The sequence below is a fragment of the Zootoca vivipara genome, chromosome 2, assembly GCF_965207765.1.
Source record: "Zootoca vivipara chromosome 2, rZooViv2.hap1.1, whole genome shotgun sequence".
In the NCBI taxonomy this organism is placed as follows: Eukaryota; Metazoa; Chordata; class Lepidosauria; order Squamata; family Lacertidae; genus Zootoca; species Zootoca vivipara.
The window spans coordinates 48684392-48705246 of record NC_142584.1 but is presented as its reverse complement, the minus strand read 5'-3'; the positions used below and the strand labels follow the sequence as shown (position 1 = coordinate 48705246).

Sequence of the window (20855 nt, the reverse complement as noted above, 5' to 3'; positions counted from 1 at the left end):
ATTCTGGAGAGATCTGACCCTCTTCACTTTCACTTTAATATTCATTTTGCAAAGAAACATCATTGTCAGCAGCATTCACAACAAATGGATCAACTACCCAGGCTGGAAAATCCATGTCCAACAGATCATATAATATCACATCATATTGGTACTTCAAATTATTCACATACACAGTTATTTCATACTTTCAATTAATCACTATCTACAGCCAAAGAGGAAAACTGTGTTTTCTCAACATCCTATATTGGTGGCCTACAGCTTGACATTTCTAAGAAACCCTGTAATAATCTCCTTTGCCTCTGAAAAAGTAAAACTTTTTTCCTGTTTTCTTTTCTTTTTTTCTTAGTAACTTCTATGTTTTCTTCACTTCTTACTTTCATTTGTGGCCCCCTAGTCTCGTGCTGTGGCTCCCCATTTATGCAATTTTCACCTGTGGCCCCCTTGGAATATCCTGGGGGCCCCTAGGAGACTATAGGACCCCTGGTTAAGAAACACAGGCTTAAACTCCAGTTGGAGCCTAGGTGTGTCCAGGATTACAGCCATTATATTTTCCTAGTGTACCAGAAATAAATATAATATTAGCTCCTAATGGAGAAGATAAGAAATACTGTACATTAGTAGACAGATAAGTAGCAAACAGTTGTCACAATCATTCCATTGCTTTGTCAGGCTACATATTAGCAAGATTCATTTAAATACTACATACACTACAGTATCATTTGAGAAGATGATGAGAGATACATTCCTGCAGCAAACTTTTTTTCCTCCTGCGAAAACACATTGGTAACCAGTTTCCTAGTAAATTAGACATCACTTGGAGTTCCAGAAGCACTAACATAAATAATGACAATGGTTGGGACCTGTTTCCTTGAATCTAGGCAATGAATTGCTTCCTGGTCTATAATGATTGTAGATGTAAGACGCACACATTCATCCCACCCCACATTACACTGCCAGCACAAAAGAGAAACAAGAGAGACCACCGCAGGAAGTGTTATATTTATTTTCAAAGGCGAGCGAGAAGAAATGGGGCTCCTCTTGCACGGTAGGGTTGATATAGCAGTCACATATTAATTAATAAAGAAAAGACCATAAATCAGTATGCTCCGATTGCCATTGATAGAAACAAAAGTGACATAACTACAATGTGATAATTCCCCCCGCCAAAGTAGTAACTAATATTCGTAGAGAAATTCAGTGAATAGGCATTCGTCCGCAAGTATCTGTAGCCTCCTTCATGGATTCCTCATACGAACAAGGGTCTGCATGTAAGGTGAGTCTGGTCCGGCCCCTGCAATATTCTTGTGGTGACTGTAGACATTATTTTGGGAAACCTAAACGTGTAACTTCACACCTAACACACGGACAGCCAAGGGGAGCTCTGTGACCTTGTTGCAACTGAACTGAAGGGAGGGGGAGGGGCACAACCCTGCGTTTTAAGCTGGTCACGTGTACACAGCCCAACACCTTAGAGTGCCAAGGCAAGCTCAGTTTCGCAGCTTGAGTCTGCCTGCATGGAATGAGTCCCACCTGCAAAACAGTGGCAGTTTGCAAGAGGCTTCCCCTCCCTCTTTTCGCCCGTGTTGCTAGGAGCCTGGGGCGCTCCTCTTCGCCCCATCCCGGCCCGCCGCGGAGGGAGCCCCGCAGTCAGCCCCACGGCGCCTTGTAGGAGGGCGCGTGCCCTTCGCAACCCCAACATCTTCCCGGGACCCGAGTCGTTCTCCACACAGACCCGGACACTTATCTGGGAAAGAGCGAGAAGGCGGGAGCCCCGTCCCTCGCTGCGTCCCAGTCCTTGCTTTACGTTTTGGTAACGAGACGGCGGGGCTCTTAACGGCAATCCGTTAAGAGTCGTGGGCTGAAGAACGAGTACTGTATATGGCACTGGCCCTTTAAGACTTCGTGTGTGTGTGTGGAGTGTTTTTTTAATTTTTTTTTTTTAAAAAATTAAGGCCCAGGTGTGTGACGCGAGAGGCCAGTTCACAGCCCCATTCCTTTTGCCGCCCTGCAACGCTCCAATGGCGAGGCCGGCGCACCGACGAAGCACGATCCTCCTCCCTTGGCAGAGGCACCGGGCCTTTGCCCGCCCATTTGGCAGGTGCTCTGCGCCGCCACCTATTGGCTGGCCCCCTCGCCCATGTGCCGGGTTTGAACGCGCGCTCCGGCGGGAGAAGTTGCAACTGCTGAAGAGCAAAGTCCTCAGGAGCCGCCGACCGGTCAGCTTGCAGAAGACCCCTAGCCCACCGCTGCCCGCGCCTTCTCCTTTCTTGCCCTCGAAGGGAAGAACCGCACCGCCATGGGCAACACAGAGTCTGTCCCGCTAGAGGTGGCGATGCGCATCTGCCTCAGCAGCAGCAGCTGGATCTCGGGCGCCCCTCCCCTGGGTAAGGGAAGCGAGAGCCAGTCTCGCGCTCAACTTCGTTGTGATACCGCAAAAACTAACGCATTATTGAAGCTTCTGTGGGGGGCGCCGCATATACATAGCTGCCAAGTTCTCCCTTTTTTAAAAGGAAATTCCCTTATGCTGAATAGGCTTCCTCGTGAGAAAAGGGAAAACTTGGCAGCTATGCGCATATAGCTCGTGGCCATGGGGTACAAGAGAGGGTGCAATCTGTGACAAGCATGGGCAAAGTTTAAATGTATACCAGAGAAGCGCAGTGGCCATTCACAAAAGCAGTGGGCGGCAATGATATCGTCAACCAAGCTTGGCTGTGCCAGGTAAAACCAGTAGAGGGCACTGTGAATACAGTGTGCCTTTCCCTTGGGAAGGATAGGGTTACCCCTGTTCAGATGTTAACATTTGCCTACAAGCAAAAGTGGTGAAATCAATGGAACTTACTTCCAAGTAAACATGTTTGTGTTTGGTGTGTGAGAATATTGTGGCTGTATCGTTGCCAATGTGGTTGTAACCTTAGGGTTCCTCTGCTGCTATAGCTATTCATCAGTATGAATATTTAACTTCAGATCTTTTTTAGCATGCCCCATTTTCCATGCAGTCATTTTAGCCTGCGTTTTGGCAGAACAACACGAATTGCAAAAAACCATAAGATACTGGGCATGTTATGTAGATGGTATTTATTCCTTGATGGGCCTTATCAGGGTGAGTTTCGTTTCTAAAACCTGCTTTACAATAAAGCTTATTCTCTCAAATATTCAAACCAATATCCAGAGGGCAATAAGATCAGCACTTCTCCATTCTCACCACCTTCATTGCCATCTATAGAGCTGCATTTTCCAGATGTTTTGCATACATTATCTTAGTAAAGTATAGCTTGTTTTCCTTTTTTAAATAGCAAGGTGAAAATAATACTCCATGGCAGTTATAATTTGCTTGAGCTTTAATAACTAAAAGCCTAAAAGTTGGTGCATAAAACCTGATATCCTGTACTGATTATCCTGTCTAGCACTGCAATTTTAAACACACTTACTTGTGAGAAAGGTCACTGAGTACAAGGGGGCTTGTTATGAATAGCATTATGCTCCAAGTCTGTTATATGTATGCAAGAGAAATACTTTATATGGAAACTTATTGCATGAGTTAGTTAAATAACTCAAGTCCCAGTCCTTCATTCAATTCTTTATACCTCATATAGAAAGTTCAAAATACAGCACCTTGACTATTGAAGACATTTATATGTTGGTTGCCATGAATTTCTGTGTGATAGTTACTCAATAGGAAAGCTAAGACTTACAAGAGTCTTAGGTTCATGCACATGGCTCATAGTTTCTGCCAGGTCAGACTTACTGATACTGTAGATTGCAGTATAATTCAAGAAGACAATTTAGTCAGTACCTTTGTGGGTTTTGGTTAATAGTCAGTTTCCGCAGGATGATCCTTTAGTCTCACTGTACAAGTGGGTATTATGCCAGTGAAATGTAATGGTAAGCTTAAGCTAAACCTGTAACAGAATCAATGACTTTGGAAACAAAAGCTGACATAGCAACAATGACAAACACACCTACACTGTCTCAGGCAACTCCTCCAGTACCTACCAATCATGATATTGTTCATATAGTCACACTCCAACATCAGCCCTGCATAGAAGGTGCTGATCATAGAATCATAGAGTTGGAAGGGAGCCCCCCCCCCCCGGTCATCTTGGTGATAGCCAAGCAAACTCATGACATCACCCAACTCAGTACATCCACAATTTGTATGCCCAGTGCCAGTTAGGTAGCCGGAGAGAGACCACAATACCTTCTAGTTAGTGCACAAGCTGTGGTGGTGGTACATGGAGGAGGCCTATGGGAAAGGGCAATGCAGTGGGAGAAAAACTGGTGTGGGTCTGAGTTCTACCTTGGGGTGATGCTCTTTCATCTCTCAGAAGGCAAATTCCACATTCTGGATGTTCCGATGGGAATGATTTTGGATGAGAAAGGGATTAATGCAGCAATACAAAGGCCTGCTGTTACAGAAAGTAGCAAATACATATGCAGGCTATGACTCAATCTCTCTTTAAAAAACAACCACCAAGAACACTTTTCATGTTTGTCTGAGGAAGTTCTATCTCATGCCCATTCAGCTACCGGTAGAATGCCAGTTACCTTTTAAGTTATTTGAAATTTTAACCATTTTCCTGGGTGTCCAATAGATGCTTAGGCAATGCATAGCCACTTCAGCTTATACTTCTCTTAAGAGTTCTCAATGGCTCTTTTCGGATACTTCAAATTCTCTATGTTAGGGATGGGGAGTTCATGGCTCTTTGGAAACTCCTATCATCCCTGCCTGGGGATTATGGGAATTGCTGTCCAACAACATCTGGAAAATCACAGGTTTCCCACCCCACCCCTGGGGCTTTCTTTTGTACAGGGTGAGTTCTTTAAAAGAGACCCTGTGGATGCAGAGTACAGTACACATGTTCCATGGAGCCTCTTAAAAGACTCACCCTGTACAATAGGGTAGGCAGTAGCTGGCCACTGGGCCCAGGGTTCCTAAGCCTCTGTGATATTTACCTTCTGTCTCTATAACTTCCTTCTCCACCATTTCTCTCTTGGTCTTGTTTGCCACCTGCACTCCATTTTGAGCTGGTACATCATAAGGAAAGCCATTAGCTAGGACAGGATGGCTACTGGAAGTGGCAGATGCATGGAACTGGTAATTTACTCAAGGCAATATGCCAGCAGAGCATGCTCGACTGCATGATACTGTAATAGACCATTATGTATCTGTGCCTTCCAGGCATCAGCCATTCTGCACAGATTCCACTGAAAACCCCTCATAATCCATGCCAGTTACATGGTTTGTGCCCATCCATACTGTCTACATTTCTACTGAAGCGGCTAGACTAGTCATGACCCAGAAAGAGCTCTCCTCTGCATGCCAGTTGGGGACAGCACTCTACTGCAATCTGTTGTGTGCTCTTCCTTCACCTGCCCCAATAAACCAACCCTTTTCTCATGCACTTTCATTTGCATTCCAAGTTTTTGTAATGCAGCGGGAGCCAAGAGCGGCTGTATTTCTATCATTCTTGAGGAACGAAAAGCTTTTGCTTTTGAGCCACCTTATGTTAATTAAACCCCGCTATCCAGCAATGGTAGGTGTCCACCACTAGAGGGCAGCCTGCATTCATAACTTTAATTGCCTCAACATCTAGCTGTACTGTATTAACTGATGATTTATTAAGAGCTAGCTGTACAGGTTAGCTTTCAAATCTCTCTCCAACCCACAAAATGAAGAGAATGCAACCTAATCTGCAAAACAATATTCTTGTGATAATGCATTGCAGATAGATCACTCAAGTTTACGGACAGCGGCACTGAGTAAAAAGCTAACAATGTGATGTGATGTAGCACTGTGGGCCTTCATAGGTAAATATTTTGATGAGCAGTTGTCTTCATTTTGTACATGTCAATATGCAACCTGATCCTGTGTTTACTCAGAAGTAAGAGCCCCTCAAAGCTCAGTGAGCTTAATCTAAAGTGAGGGAACACGGGACTAAAATTGTTTAGGGTGACCCCTATAGTGGATGGCTGCTATGCCAGTGCTAAAATGTTAGCATAACATAGGTGCAGTCCTTTGCTCAAGCACCCAAATATCATCAGAATCAAATATCACAGTGGCATTAGTGTACAGATGAGGTGGGCAAACTTTTTTCAAATGAGAGAGCTATGTGGAAAACACAACAAGAAACTCAGAAGGTTCAGCCCTAGGACCTTCCTGGTGGTTCCATGAGAAAGGGCAGTGTGGCTGGAAAAAGGAGATCAGGTTCTGAAGGGGGTCATGGGAGCCTGAATTCTCTGAGCACCTTAGGGTGCCTTTGGTAAGAGAGAGGATGGTGTGAAATGGGCAGTTTTGAGGTGTGGGCTCTCCCCTCCACCCCACTAATGTTTGCCCGTCTTTACCACCTTCGTTTCAGCAATGGAATTGACAGTCCTGGTTGGGTTTTTTATATCTGGAGTCCTGAGGCAGAGTGTTTGCATGTATTCTCAGGAGAGAAGGGTCAGCAATATGTATGCCATTCTCACTTTAGTTGTGAGTCTTTGCTGTTTGTGCAAGGTGCTGTAAGGCTTCCACTGTGGTAGCATCTTCATAGCTGCCAAGTTTTCCCTTTTCTCGCGAGGAAGCCTATTCAGCATAAGGGAAAATCCCTTTAAAAAAGTGATAACTTGGCAGCTATGAGCATCTTACCAACACAAGGATGCTGCGGCAGTTCTTTAATTTTTTTGTTTATTTTGCGAAAAATATATTTACTGCCAACATAAAGGGAAAATATCATGATGATGAGCAGCACAAAGCCAGTGACAAAATTACATTCACAATGCAGATAGAAAATATTTCCCATTGGCATAAGGATGTGTTCTGCTGGCCCAGGTGGGCTTACAGTCCTTTCCCTCCAGGTGGCCATAAGGCAATGTTAGGATCATGCTGTTAGCTACCTAATTGCCTTTCATTATTTGTTTTTATTTTATTGTTTTGGATCTGTTGTAAATGTTATGAAAAAGAAAAGCTAGAACTGCTCTGAAGAAATTGGAGGTGGGGTAGCTGTTTAGTTGTATGTGCAGAGTTGAATTATATTGGCAGTGTGGAGACTGGAAGTGCCACATTGCTAAGTTAAGGTTCTGCTTTGAACTCCCAAGTCAACAAGAAAAAAAGAGATGCTGGCTTTTTGTAGAAGCTGGCAGTAATTAGTGATGCTGATGTCAGTGCTGCCATCACTGTTATGAATGAATGAAAAGGTATTTAACATGCCATATCTCTCAAAACTCCTTCCCTTTCAAAGGCATGCTAATTTAATTATCCTTAGTAGAGGAGAAATGTGGGCCAGAGAGGATGGCATTAATAAGAAAACTCTCTTGTGCTAGAGCCACAATGCATTTACTGCCCAGAAAGTTGGAAGGAAACCATACAAGTGGGGAACAGTTCTGATCTAGATGAGACCTCTAAGTCATTTTGGGCACCAAAATGGGAGCTCTCATCCTCTTCAAGGACAGTATTAAACTGGGCCAGAGAATGGTCTGAAGTCACCTAATACAATTCCATAGCTGAAGCAGAGTGTCTCTGGCCAGTGGTGTAGCATGGGGGTGGGGCACAGGGGCACTTGCCCCAGGGGCAAAATTGTTAGGGGTGCAAAAAATTCATCACCTGGTGCTGCCTCAATACAGCTGTGCGCTTCCATCGCTGGGCTCCATTGAAAATGGCTTCTCCATGCAAACTACGAAGTGACCTCTCCAGACAATGGATCAACTCTTTTAAAATTATCTCTACGACTGCAATCTCCTGGGTAGTGTGGACACCATTAGCCAGTTGGATGTGCATGTGTGTTCTTCCCATTTCCCTCCCTCCCCCCTCCATGTGGCCCTGGGTGCTGGCAACCCACACTATGCCACTATCTGTGACCCCGAGGATTAGCCACGATAGGAGATGACTTGGGAATCATAAGCCACTCGATGAATTATTTAGGACAGAGCTTTCATTGTGCTTATAGCACCCAGTCAGGAGTGTGTGGAGCTGCTGTGTGGTGACAGAATTGGTTTGCAGTACTCCCCCCCCCCCCAAGGCAAGATATATGCCTAAACTGCAGGCAGGTCACCTTTTGACTTGTGGCATGTGGTGGAGTGGGAGTGAATTTCTCCTGCCAGCATGTTTGCTTTTGGAACGTGTTCCCTTCCTCGGCTCAGCGCAGAAGTTCAGGAAGAGAAATGGGTGTTTGTGTCTACCGTCTATGGTGCTGTCTTACTTTGATGAGAGTCAGAGTGTTCTCTTCAGATTCCTGAGTGGAATGTGTAGGAGGCAGTCTTTGTGAGTCTTTTTAAATAGTTATTCATCTTTTCAAAACTTGAGATTTGGCTACACTGAACAGGAAGGAGAAAAAGTAGAGACTCTCATACAGCATAACCTCAAGGGTTTTGCTTTTTTAAAGTCTCTTTGGCTTTAAATAATTTCTTTAAGCAACCAAAATAATTCAGCACCTTGTTTTCTTTTGTCAGTGGGTGTTAAGCACAATACATTCTGCATAAGAAAAGCCTACCTGTTGGGAGGTGCTTGCATAGTTTTTTTTAAAGTCTGGAGCCAGTGTGATCCAGGTAGCATTGGTCCTAGGAGAAGTCCAAAGGTGTGAAGAATGTCTTCAGTTTTCCCCGTCAACATCTTTACAGGGTTATTTTGAGGATGACATATCAAGGACATGTTGTTAATCCACCCTGATCTTTAGACCTATTTGCAGCACACTGATGGCTTGAAATAAAAATTGCACTTAAATAGCATCAAGATTCTCTTCTGCTTTACAAATGCTTTCACACTTGCTCTCTGCTAGGCAATTCTTACATGCTGTATGCAAGATGAAAGCAAATGCACAGGGTGGGGATATGTCGTTGGACTTCCATCAGCCTCAGCCAGCAATGGTTAATGGTCAGGGGTGATGGGAGTTGTAGCCCAGCAACTTCTAGAGAGCCACAGTTTTCCCACTCCTTCCATAGAGGATGAGTTTAGCAGTAGTTATTGGCTGCTCTACCGAAATGGAAATTCTGTGTTCATATGCAGTGTAGTTTTATAGGAATTGAAGCGGCTCAGTTTGAATTATATCTGTGGGTCTTTTCCAGGCCTGGGATATGGTCTCTGTGAGGTTTAGAATACTGTAGAAGAAGCTGCTGAAAAGGTCAGATCAGTTTCTTTCTTAGGCTACTTAGTTGCTCATCCAATCATCCTATTTTTGCGTGGCTCAAAGAGTGGGCCATGTTGCCATAGTGACATCTAGGTGATGGTGCTCTCCTGGAAGTGGGTAGCCATTTCCCCACCCAGCCCTCATCTAGCTTGGATGCCTTGTCATCCAAGGAAGGAAAACAGTTGACTAGGGAGGCTAGTTTTGTGGGTGAGTTGGGGCTGATACTGGGAGCTGAAAGCCAACAGGGAGCTTTGACTTTCTCTGTGGGCTGAAACCTAAAGCTATGGCTTTCTGGGTGGGCAGGCTTCCCTGGAAACCTAATGGGGAAACAAATTCTGTTGAAGCCATGGGCAGAGCCAAGGGGGTGGCGGGGGGGGGAGCTGCCCCCACAAATCAATAAAAATCAATACAAATCTGAGGTTCTGGCCCCCTAGCAAAAGCCTGCCCCCTAACAAAAATCCTGGCTATGCCCATGGTTGAAGCATTAATGTTGTGAGCCTTCCCATCATATCCTCATGTTGCAGATATGTGTAGATAAAGCCATTTATCCTAAAGACACCACAGTCTTTATTGGCATTCATGCCAAGGAAACGAAAGCCTGATAAGCAACTGAACCCTGAGTAAGCATTGGTCTCTCACTGCTTGGATATTGAGGTGTGTGTACAACAATACATTTCAAGAGCTAAACAGATGGGACACTGAAGATCTGTGATCAGACTTATGGGCTTATTTCTGTTGTACTTCAAAGCAGCCATGGGAGGTTCCATTTTCAATCAGAGTAATGCGAATGTTTTAACTGTTCAAACCCCCTCTCCCCCGTTTTCCTGATCTAAATGTTATTGCTGGTAGAGAAGCCTTTAGAAAAAACGGTTAAGAGTGGGAAGGGAGTTATTATGAGGGAATAAAGGCCTGGATGGTACTTGATGAAAAGTCAGTGTGTGGAATTTAGCAAATAACTTCCACACAATGGCTTTTTTCAGGTGGTCAGGAATTACATCTCACTGTTGTCTTTTGACAATCCTGTCAGCTGGAGGAGGCTACATTGAAGTTCATTGGAAGGAACCTTGATGCCACAACTTAAGGCTATTATATTTGGGGGGTATTGCAGTGTGTCAGCAATTACAACATCTGTTTGGTGCTCCAACAGTTCAATAAAGGGTGACATCCCAGTTGAAACTGTTAACATGTTGAAAAGACATGTGGGTAGGATGGGGTGGAATGTTTTGGCACTGTGTTGTGCCCAGAATTTGATTTGTTCTGTTCTTCTTTCGCGGATAGGCTAGGTTTATAAAGCCCATAGGAATCTGCAGTTTCTCAAAATGTCAGCTTCTTTCTTTTGGTTTTTTCACCCCCTTTGAAATTTAAAAATATGCATGAGATTAGTGACTGCAAATCTCTGTGTGCACTTTGATATTCATATTGCTGTACATAATGCCTCTGTCTAGTGTAGCATGCAGGAACAGGAAACCGTGGGAGGAAGATATTACTAAGGAAACGGTGCTGGCTTTAAGTGACAGAACAACTGCTAAATATGTTGGGACTATGTAGTATTCCATCACCACCACCACCACCCTGGCTCCTAAGTAATTAGTTCCAGGGACAGCAGTGTTTGGAATATATTGAGAGGGAGAGCCAGGCATTTTAATAGTGTCTAAAAAAGTATTACTCATCAAACTGTCTGCAGATCAATTCCTTGTTTTTGGTGGGAATAGATGGGTCTTGCTCCAAGCCCACCCCTAAATTCATCGTGTGCTATTTGTATTCCAAAAAAAATCTATTCTACTCTTGGTGTGCTCATGTAATTCCGGCGCCTTCCTCTTTTTTTTCTTGCAGGCTTTCCCAGTTTGAATGCCAATGTGCTTGATAGTGCTTTCCCTGTGGGTACACAGGGCCTATTAAAGTAGTTTGGTAGGAGTTCAATGTTCTCCTTGGGATGATGGTTATGCAACTCAGTCTAGGATCCAGGAAAGGGAGTTTAGGTTGGCTATTTATAACCAGCTGGTGATAACAAATCTGAGTGGGGTTTTATTTCCTTGCCCCCCAATATTTATCTGAAAAGTGTGAAGACATGGTATACTCATGCCATATTCTCTCTATATATCATATATATATGAGAGCCAAACACGACACAATGACTGAATCTCCCAGGGTTTAAAAAATTAACCTTAAGCTAGGCACATAAGGGCTCTGGATCTGATTTGGCAGGAGCACTGGCCACACTACCCTGCCCCTCTTTTCTTGAGCAAACCACTTCCCTTCAAAGCAACTAATGGACATGTAGTGACACCAGACCCCGACCCCACCTGCCCACGTGTTCACCCTGTTTTCACCCTTCTTCTGAAAGCCTAATTACAGTTTGTGTCTAAATGAGAGAAGTGCCAGTGAAGAAAAGGTTAGTGCTCTACAACCAGAGGCATAGCTAGGGGGGCAAGCAGGGGCAGGGGGCACTGGGCGCCACACCACAGGGGTGTGGCAGCACTTACCATGGGGCCTGAAGACACCCAAGCCACACATCTCTCCGTGGAGTGACACGGTGGCTTGGGCGCCTACAGGCACCCGCTGCCCCAAAAAGCAATGCTGGCCTGCAGGGCGCCAGAGTGGAATGGGGCTCAGGCCCTGGGATTCTGCCCTACCCCATCCCACTGGCACCCTGCCCGCTGTCTACACCTCCAGTGTTGCTGTTCTGGTCAAATCTGGAGCCTGTTCCACCTTCGTTAATATAAATTAGAAAATAAAAAGTCAAGATCACACATCTCCTGCATTCACATATAGTTTGGAACCATATAGTGTTTTCTTGTTGTAGTTATAAGAGCCCAGCTAGATACGATGCAAGGTTTTGTTTTGTTTTATTGTAAAAAAAAAGGAAAAAGCCAGAGCAGGAGCCCCTGAGTGTTAACCTTTTGGCCCTCCTATGGTTTTGATTGGGCCTTGCTGTCCTTGCGCCTGCTTTTCACGATGATAGGAACCTGCATTTGTGCCTCTGGCTTGTCTCAGCATTAAAGTGGCCGGGTATCCTGTAAAAAGGAAAAAGAAGAAAATGACACTACTCTGGGTGGCTTCAATGTGTCACCATCATATGTTTGCTGAAACATAGCCTAAGAGTAGAATTGCCACCTTTGAAGCAAGCAAGATAGGTCCAGCTCCTGTGCCTTTCACTAAGAAAATAAGCAGGTGAAGCATTTCCTGGCATAGAGTTCAGTGGTGGAGGAAGTAAAAAGCTTCACCTGTCTATTTACTTCAAGTTGGGCTGCTGTTAAAGGCACATAAGCAGGGTCAATAAAAAGCAAAGGGGCAATCCTAATTAATGGTGAATTGTGATTTAACTGGCTATATCTTCTCAGCAGGCTGCATGTGCATAACATTGTTGGTGTTCTGCATTATCACTCAAGCATATGGTATTCCCTCCACCCGCCCCCCTGCTATGTACATTCTCCCAAGCCACAAGGCTCAAATCATTCTGTAAGGCATTTAATTCTTGCATGCTGTGTGTGTGTCACACATGGATTAACACTGGTTAGATTTGTCCTGACCTCCCTTGATTAGGCCCTAGGGGTTTCAGTCAATTGTGATTTAAATAAACTAGCTCTGTTAGTGTTAAGCATGATTAATCCAGCCACTCTTAGAGAGAGCAGAACATGCATGCTAATTTCTGGAGGTACTTTTTGCTTAGAAATTTGTCAGTATTGGATTTCATTCTGTTTACTGTACTGTACTTCATATCAATTCAGTTTATAATTTTACTGATAACAATCGAAAGCCTACAAAACTCTTGGTGAAAAAGGGCATGGCATGGGCTACTACTGATGTAGGGGAAATTCTGAAGTTTGACTTAAACCAGTCTCTTATCAAGGTTTGCTGCTTTTGCTTTGGAACTATGGCACCTTCAGGTATAAACTGAAGGGCAGCCTTTCTCAACCTTAGGTCCCCAGGTATTGTTGGCCTACAGCTCCCATCATCCCTGACCACTGGTCCTTCTAGTTAGGGATGATGGGAATTGTATTCCAACATCTGGGGATCCAAAGTTGAGAGAGGCTGTTTTAGGGTAACCATATGCATATGAGGAAGTAGCTCTGTATCTTTAATAACTTTCCCAAAGATGAAACTTTGGCAGGTGCCACTTGCCATGTAGAACCAACAGCAGCTGATTTTTTTCTCTTTATTTTATTATATTTCATTAGAATGCTAATGATACCAATAAATTGCTTCTTCAAGTGCCTTGGTGTCCTTTGCATTTGGTCATCCTTCACTAATTCCTGCTGTTGGCTGTCATGCCTAAAGCTCTAAGCCCTGCTTTAAAAGGCCTGTTTGCTGCTTCTGTCAATTGTGTCATCTTGCCCCCATATTCTCAGGGACTTATTTTGATCTGAGAACTCTCACAGTATTCCCATCTCCAAACGTGCTTTGAAATTCATAATTCCCTCTCCTCTTTGCTATATCTCCATTTGGAACCCATTTATCTTGTCCCTTCTGATTTACCTTTTCCTCCCTGGCTCTACCATTAGGCCTCAAGTGGTCGATGGAGTAGTAGCCTCCCTCCTTGGTCGTGCCCCTGTCTTTCTCTGACAGCAGTTGTTGCTCAGCTGCATTTCACTTTCTCCTTGTCTTCTCTCATTGCCGCTGTAGAACTTAATCCACTGTTGGCCCAGCTGACTACAGTACACAGAATTGGCGTAGGGAGGTGGCACCAATTTGTTCTTTGCCTCAGGCAGCAAATTGATTTGGGCTGGCCCTGTACCCCTTCTTTTCTTCCCTGCTGTAGTGGAGAGGAGCCCTTGTGCTGCCCAGCGTGTTCAAAATACTGTACAGTAGTAAAACCAGGCATAGGGAAACTCTGCCCTCCAGATGATTTGAGACTACAATTCCCATCATCCCTGACCACTGGTCCTGTTAGCTAGGGATGATGGGAGTTGTAGTCCCAAAACATCTGGAGGGCCAAGTTTGGGGATGCCTGAGTTAGGCTGCTATTGGGAGCAGCCTATTCATGATCATGCCGTGCTGCTGCCAGACAAAGTTTAAGGTTTCATGTTGACTTATAAAAGCCTTAACAACTTGGGACTTGGATATCTTAAGGAATGCATAGCTGCCAAGTTTTCGCTTTTCTCGCGAGGAAGCCTATTCAGCATAAGGGAAAATCCCTGTAAAAAAGGGATAACTTGGCAGCTATGGGAATGTCTTTGCCCATATCCACTTCCCCAGCTCATAAGATCTTGGGATGAGGCTCTTCTGGTTGTGCTGCTGCCTGCTGGAGAAGAACACCTGACAGTAAGCAGAGAGACTTTTATCTTGCAGTGCCTAGTCTGTGGAACAATTTCCCTCCCCAAAATAAGAAAGGTGCCCACTCTTGAGTTTTTGGTCCTGCTTGAAAATGTATTTAATTTCTCCCTGGTTTTTATGGGCTACTGATTAGATTTTCTTAACAGATTTGCTGGTTAGCTGTTACTGTTTCAGACTGAAATAATAATAAAAAATTCTTCCAGTAGCACCTTAGAGACCAACTAAGTTTGCATGCACACGAAAGCTCATACCTATGACAAACTTAGTTGGTCTCTAAGGTGCTACTGGAAGAATTTTTTAAAATTTTTGTTTTGACTACGTCAGACCAACACGGCTACCTACCTGTTTCAGATTGTTTATTTATTGTTATGTGCTGTTACATATCTTGTTTTGTTTTCTTAAGTTGTGCTTTGCAGTCGTAAGCCACCTTGGGATTTGCATGAAAGGTGGCATGGAAATATTTCAAACATTTTATTTGGAATGAATGCATTAATAAACATGGCCTCATTTTGAGAAATACTTCCATTTCCAGGTTTTTTTTTGGGGGGGGAGCCTTCAGGAATATCTTCTCTGTGCACCCCACATCCAGAGCACATTCATCTTCACCAATTCCCATTCACTTGCTTCTCCTTCTGGGCTCAATTGGCACCATTTCCTGGAGTGAGTTAGAGAAGACAGCACACACAGAAGTTAACTCCTGGCTCTGCTCCCCACTTTCTTGCTTATACAGTGGTACCTCTCTGGTTATGAACCGTCCTCCTTACGCACGCTTCGAGTAACAAGCTCCACTAACCTGGAAGTAGATGCTCCTGGTAGCAAACTTTGCCCCGGGATGTGAGCAGTAGTGGCGGGGTGGCGGGGGCGGGAGGCCCCATTAGCGAAAGGATGCCTCATGTTAAGAATGGTTTCATGTTAAGAACGGACCTCCGAACGCATTAAATTTGTAACCTGTAACAGCAAAGAAGAGGGGGCAGAAGGCCTTGGCAAGGACCCAGTGATGTCAGCCCTTGACCCTGGCCCTGCCTTAGGGTTAGACAGTTGGCACAGTACCACATATGTTTGGAATTCATATACTTCATGCTTTCCTAAGATGTGTGGTTTTCAGGTTTATTGCTTGTGCACTGTTTTGAGAAGTAGTGCGTTTTGTATAAGAAATTGCCTTTACACTGAGTAAATCCTGTGATCATTTTGCCCCATGCTGGTCTATTTTGATAAACAGACCAGCAGAAACTGTTCAGGTCCTCACTAAGAACTGCTTGCAACAAAAGAAAGACAACAGCATAGCTACCTTTCTGGAAATGGTTTTCAAAACTCCTCTCTTTCCCCTTCCACTTATTTCAGTAAACGTCCTCTTGCAAATAGGACCTGGAAGCCTTGGCAGGAGGGGCATGTGTCTCTCTCATCCTAGTTTCCGTTAAATGTCTAAATCTTCAGTGACCCACATATTTAAGCCATGGGAACAGAGCATTGAGCCAAGGAGTGTGGGGGTGGGGTGGGGTGGGAGTGGAATCCTTTGGGTTATGTCTTTGGGGAAAGATGTTCTCAGGCCCGAAAGTATGTAGCTTCAGAGAGTGCCATTGGCTTTTATGTGAAAATTTACTTGCTAGCCAGAATTTTGGTCCCATGGGCATGAGAGGGGGTGGATGGAGGAAGGACTTGAAGCAACAGAAACACTGAAACTGCCAATTTCCCTTTTTTTTTTGCTCCCCTATTCCATATTCAGAATAATTGCTTTATTTGCTTGTGATAAGGAAGACCTTCTTGTTCTACTCTACAAACTAGTTCTGTGAATTTGGTTGACATTTTTCAGATAAAAAGTGCAAACATTTTCTGTGTCCCATGACAGCTTTGATAAGGCTAAGGATCCAGATGCAGCACAGTAATCACATTTTTTTCTTTCCCCTTTGGAACTTTATGAATAAAGCAACTCAGAATTTTTATTGTGGGGAAAGAAAATTGTCAGAGCTGTAATCCGGGTGAGTGGAAACCCAGGGTGCCCTTTTCCTCCCTCTATTCACAAATCCCCTAGAGCACTTGTTAATTTGACTTCACCCATCAAAGGGAGTTAGAATGACATGGCTGGATAGCTTTTTGGCCAAAACATGTGTTTAAAAATAAATACATCAATAATGAAGTCTTTGCCTAAATCATGTGCATTGGAATATTTAACATGACTTTCTTCTACCCACCCACCCCCACCCCCGGATTTTAAACATGTAAGAAATTTAGCTGCTGCATCACACTGTTGACTCATGGCAAGTTTGTGGTCCACCAAGACTCCTAGATCCTTTTCACATGTACTGCTCTCAAGCCAGGTGTCACCCATCCTGTATTTGTGCCTTTCATTTTTATTTTTTATTTTGCCCAAGTGTAGTACCTTACATTTCTCCCTGTTCAAATTCATCTTGTTTGCTTTGGCCCAGTTGTCTAATCTGTTAAGGTCATTTTAAAGTGTGATCCTGTCCTCTGGGGTATTAGCCACCCCTCCCAATTTGGTGTCATCTGCAAACTTGCTCAGGATGCCCTCAAGCCCATCATGCAAGTTGTTTATACAGATGTTGAATAAGACTGGGCCCAAGACAGAACCCTGTGGCACCCCACTAGTCACTTCTCTCCAGGATGAAGAGGAGCCATTGATGAGCACCCTTTGGGTTCGGTCAGTCAGCCAGTTAAAAATCCATTGAATGGTAGCATTGTCTAGCCCGCATTGTACTAGCTTCTTTACAATAATATCATGGGGCACCTTGTCAAAGGCCTTGCTGAAATCAAGATATGCTACATCCACAGTGTTCCCTTCATCTACCAGGCTTGTGACTCTGTCAAAAAATGAGATCAGATTAGTCTGACATGAATTATTTTTCAGAAACCCATGCTGACTTTTAGTGATCACAGCATTCCTTTCTAGGTGCTCACAGACCATTTGCTTAATGATCTGCTCTAGAATCTTTCCTGGTACTAATGTCAACCTGACTGGGCGGTAATTGTTTGGGTCCTCTCTTTCCCCCTTTTTGAAAATAGAGACAACATTTACCCTCCTCCAGTCTGCTGGGACTTCGCCTGTTCTCCAGGAATTTTCAAATATTATTTCCAGTGGTTCTGAAATCACCTCTGCCAGTTCTTTTAATACTCTTGGATGTAGTTCATCTGGCCCTTGGATGTAGTTCATCTGCAAATTGTCTTTCCTTTCTATCGAAGAAATACAATTGACTTTAGTGGAGGAAGGCAAGTTTATCTCTGTGTTCTGAATAAGATTACTCACAGCGCTATGCAGTACAATTTAACAGTTTAGTGACCCCAGCTGCCTTGTATTTACATTATATTTAAGTGTACACAAAGAATGTTCCTATTGTGCTGTTTCTGATAAATACCACTAGTTAGTACTTATATATAAAACCAATATCTGCGAGCAGACTTAAAAATACATTTCACTGAGACTGATAACAAATTTATTGAAATCACCAAATCACAGACAGAATCACAGACTCAGAGTTGGAAGGGACCAAGAGGTTCATCTTGTTCAACCTCCTGCAATGCAGGTTGTTGTTCTTTTAGAGCAGACCTCTACAACAAAATTAAACTTATGGTTTCTCCTATCACGGCTTCTTTCTTTCTGAAAGTAACATTTTCCTCTTCATCAGTCCATTTTTTTAAAAAAGAGCACACACACAAACACACACACAGCAAAAAGAGTTCATTTTGGTTTTGAAAGGGTGCACCCCAACATCAGTTGATAATGAATGGTTTCCTTTGCTTCACTTGCAGATGTTTGTTAGTTTTGTATATGCAACCATGTTCTATGTGAGTGATTTCTAATTATAAGCTTATCATTTGTGCATTGAACTGTTGAAATGCTGGGCTGAATATCATTTTCTGATCAACTAGGGAGCTATTTATGAAACCACAAGCCTTGTTTCCACAGAATAAGTAAAATCATACTCTTGCAACCAGTCAGACATGGTATCCCAAGATCTATAGATATTTCCCCCCTTTTGATGTACCTTTAGTTGGCTCTGAAATGTCCAGGACCCACAAAAATTCAGGGCTTCATTCAGAACTAACATTGTCTCCCCTGGGCAGATCGCTCTCTCCCCTCTCAGCCTAACTTCGCTCACAGAATCCTCATTCCTTCAGAATTTTGAATTCTTCATTATGGAATAATTTGCGGTGTTGAACATAAGAGTGGAGGATTTGACAGTAAAGTTTAAAAGGGGTCAGGGTGTCAGCATCTGCACAGCTGGGTCAGTACAGATCCTGCAGAGAAGATTAATTTCTCTTAATCTCCATCCTTTACAATTATAGCACTGAGTCGGTTTATGAAATACAGCACAAACCATGCCCATTGTAGCCATAGCATAAGCTTGGAGACATAATTCTCATGGCTAGTGTAGGAAACTTAGATTCCAAAACTATGCACACATAGGGCAGATAGATCCACACCATACATTTAAATAACATGCATTTTTTTTAAAGGACATGACCTCCCCTAAAGAATCAAGGGAACTGTAGTTTCCCCCTCACAGACCTACAGTTTTCCAGCATCCTTAACAAGTTACAGTTTCCAGGATACTTAGGGAGAAGTCATGTGGTTCAAATGTGCATTAGATGTGCTTTAAATGTATGGTGTGGGTCAGCCTTTACTTTGCAGTATCACTTGCTTGGAAATAACTGCGTAGAACCGTATTCCTATGTTCTCATTGTTCTGTTTTATTGAGTTACACTGTAGTTGTCCTGCATGCTACATAATGTTCTTGATCATGAGCACGAATTTGCTTGAATGCTTCAAGGCATAATACTTTTTGCAAAAATATTTTTAAAATTGTTTTATATATATAAAAAAACCTTCAGAGAAGTAAATTAAATTCTACTCTTAACAAAAATGCTTCTTTTGGCAGAAACATCCCTTTTCGTTTTCCTTTGCTTCCTCAAACCTCTTATTTGGGGGCCCTTTCTACATAGTGCCACTTAATTTCAGCTCCAAAGAAAACATGAGTTTGGAAAGGATGACATTGTGTTGAAGGAAGGGTGCTCTTTTCCAGCTGTCTCGGAAGGAATCTTAAACAATAGAGAGAGGTTTGTAGTCCAAGCTGGAACATTGTCTTCAGTAATCAACTTTTTCACTAAGCCTGTCTAATCTCCCACAGCCATCCGGCCTCATGATCTTCCTCTTCTCCCAACCAGACTCATCATTTCCTATTTGTGTAGTGGGTTCATGTGTTTTGTTGTGTCCCCCCCAACATCTTTCATTGACATGAAATGCCATCAATAAGCAAATGTTAATTTGTTCTGACAGCTTTATTTCTTACTCCAGCTTTATATTCACATCCATTGAATGGCTTGAATAATACCCCTTGACTTTTGTTAGTTCAGCTCATTTATCTTTAAATTAATCAATTGGGTTAAATTATTATAACTCCTAGACTGGCAGGACAAAAGTCAGCAGTGCACCTGATTTGCTACACTGTGGGAGGAAACAAACCAGAAACTGGTGGCATGTTAATTGGTGATCATGGTTTATTTCCTCCAAACCATTAATGAGTGAGTAAGCCAAGAATGAACTTTGGTTTCCACTTGTAGTTTGTTTGGTGATAAACCATGAGTTGTGGTTTGTCTTCTTTGGTGATCACTTGCAGCCGAGTAAGATTGTCTTCCATAAACACAGATTCAACAGTGAGTCCATAAGTGACTGTGGAGGCCAATTCTGGATCCACACGTCCTTCCACAGTGGGAACATAGGTTTCCAGGCGGGAGTTGATCATGGTTTGTATACACATGTAAGCCAGCCTCTGGTTTGTTTGTTTCCAATGTGGCAAATACTGCAGAGGAGAGAGGGAGGAGTAAAGTGGCCACTAATGACCAGCACAGACTAGGACAGTATGCTGATCATTCACATGAATCTATAAATTATTTTTAATGTTGCTTTAATTTTATGTGCAAACACTGTCGTCTTGGAGAAGATGAACTGTGCCTTTTCACTCTTTTTATTTTGTTCTGGAGATTAGTCATACCAGACGGGGAGCTGTAGTTGCAAAACCTTTCTCTGGAGCAGCTCTGTGCATTTTAGATATTTACATGGACCAATTTAAATATTTTTTTTAACCCCTGTTTTGTCAGAGGGTTTCAAAGTGTGCTTTACAAGTAATTCCTTTCAGTGCAGTTGCCAGCTCCGTAAGACCTCATATAGCCATATCCGTGCCTTTGTCTTTACTAGTTCTTGATGGAGAGAGAAAATGTTTTGTTTCCTAACCCATCCCCACTGGTGGTACATTGAATGATGGTGAGATCAGCCACATTTCTAACCTGATCACAGGAAACAGAATGATAGCACCACCATGGCAATGGCTTCTGCAGCGTTAGTTATGCTCTTCCAGTGTGTGCTGCTGATGCTTTTAACTGTGTGTTATTTTGGATATACTGTTTATTCCTGGTGTGACAATGCTTCCCTCTTTCTTTAGTGACTCACTAGACAGTGGTGTGCAACAC

General features: G+C 43.3%; 1 protein-coding gene across 1 annotated transcript in view; it reads left to right on the top strand.

The window, feature by feature from the left end:
* Positions 1-1957: 1957 nt before the first annotated feature.
* NEURL1B (neuralized E3 ubiquitin protein ligase 1B) overlaps positions 1958-20855 on the top strand; it is a 197852-nt gene continuing 178954 nt past the window's right edge. Inside the window, exon 1 of the mRNA XM_035105296.3 lies at positions 1958-2384. Coding sequence (XP_034961187.1) covers positions 2297-2384 — 88 coding nt within the window. The 5' untranslated portion in view covers positions 1958-2296. The remainder of the gene's footprint in view (positions 2385-20855) is intronic.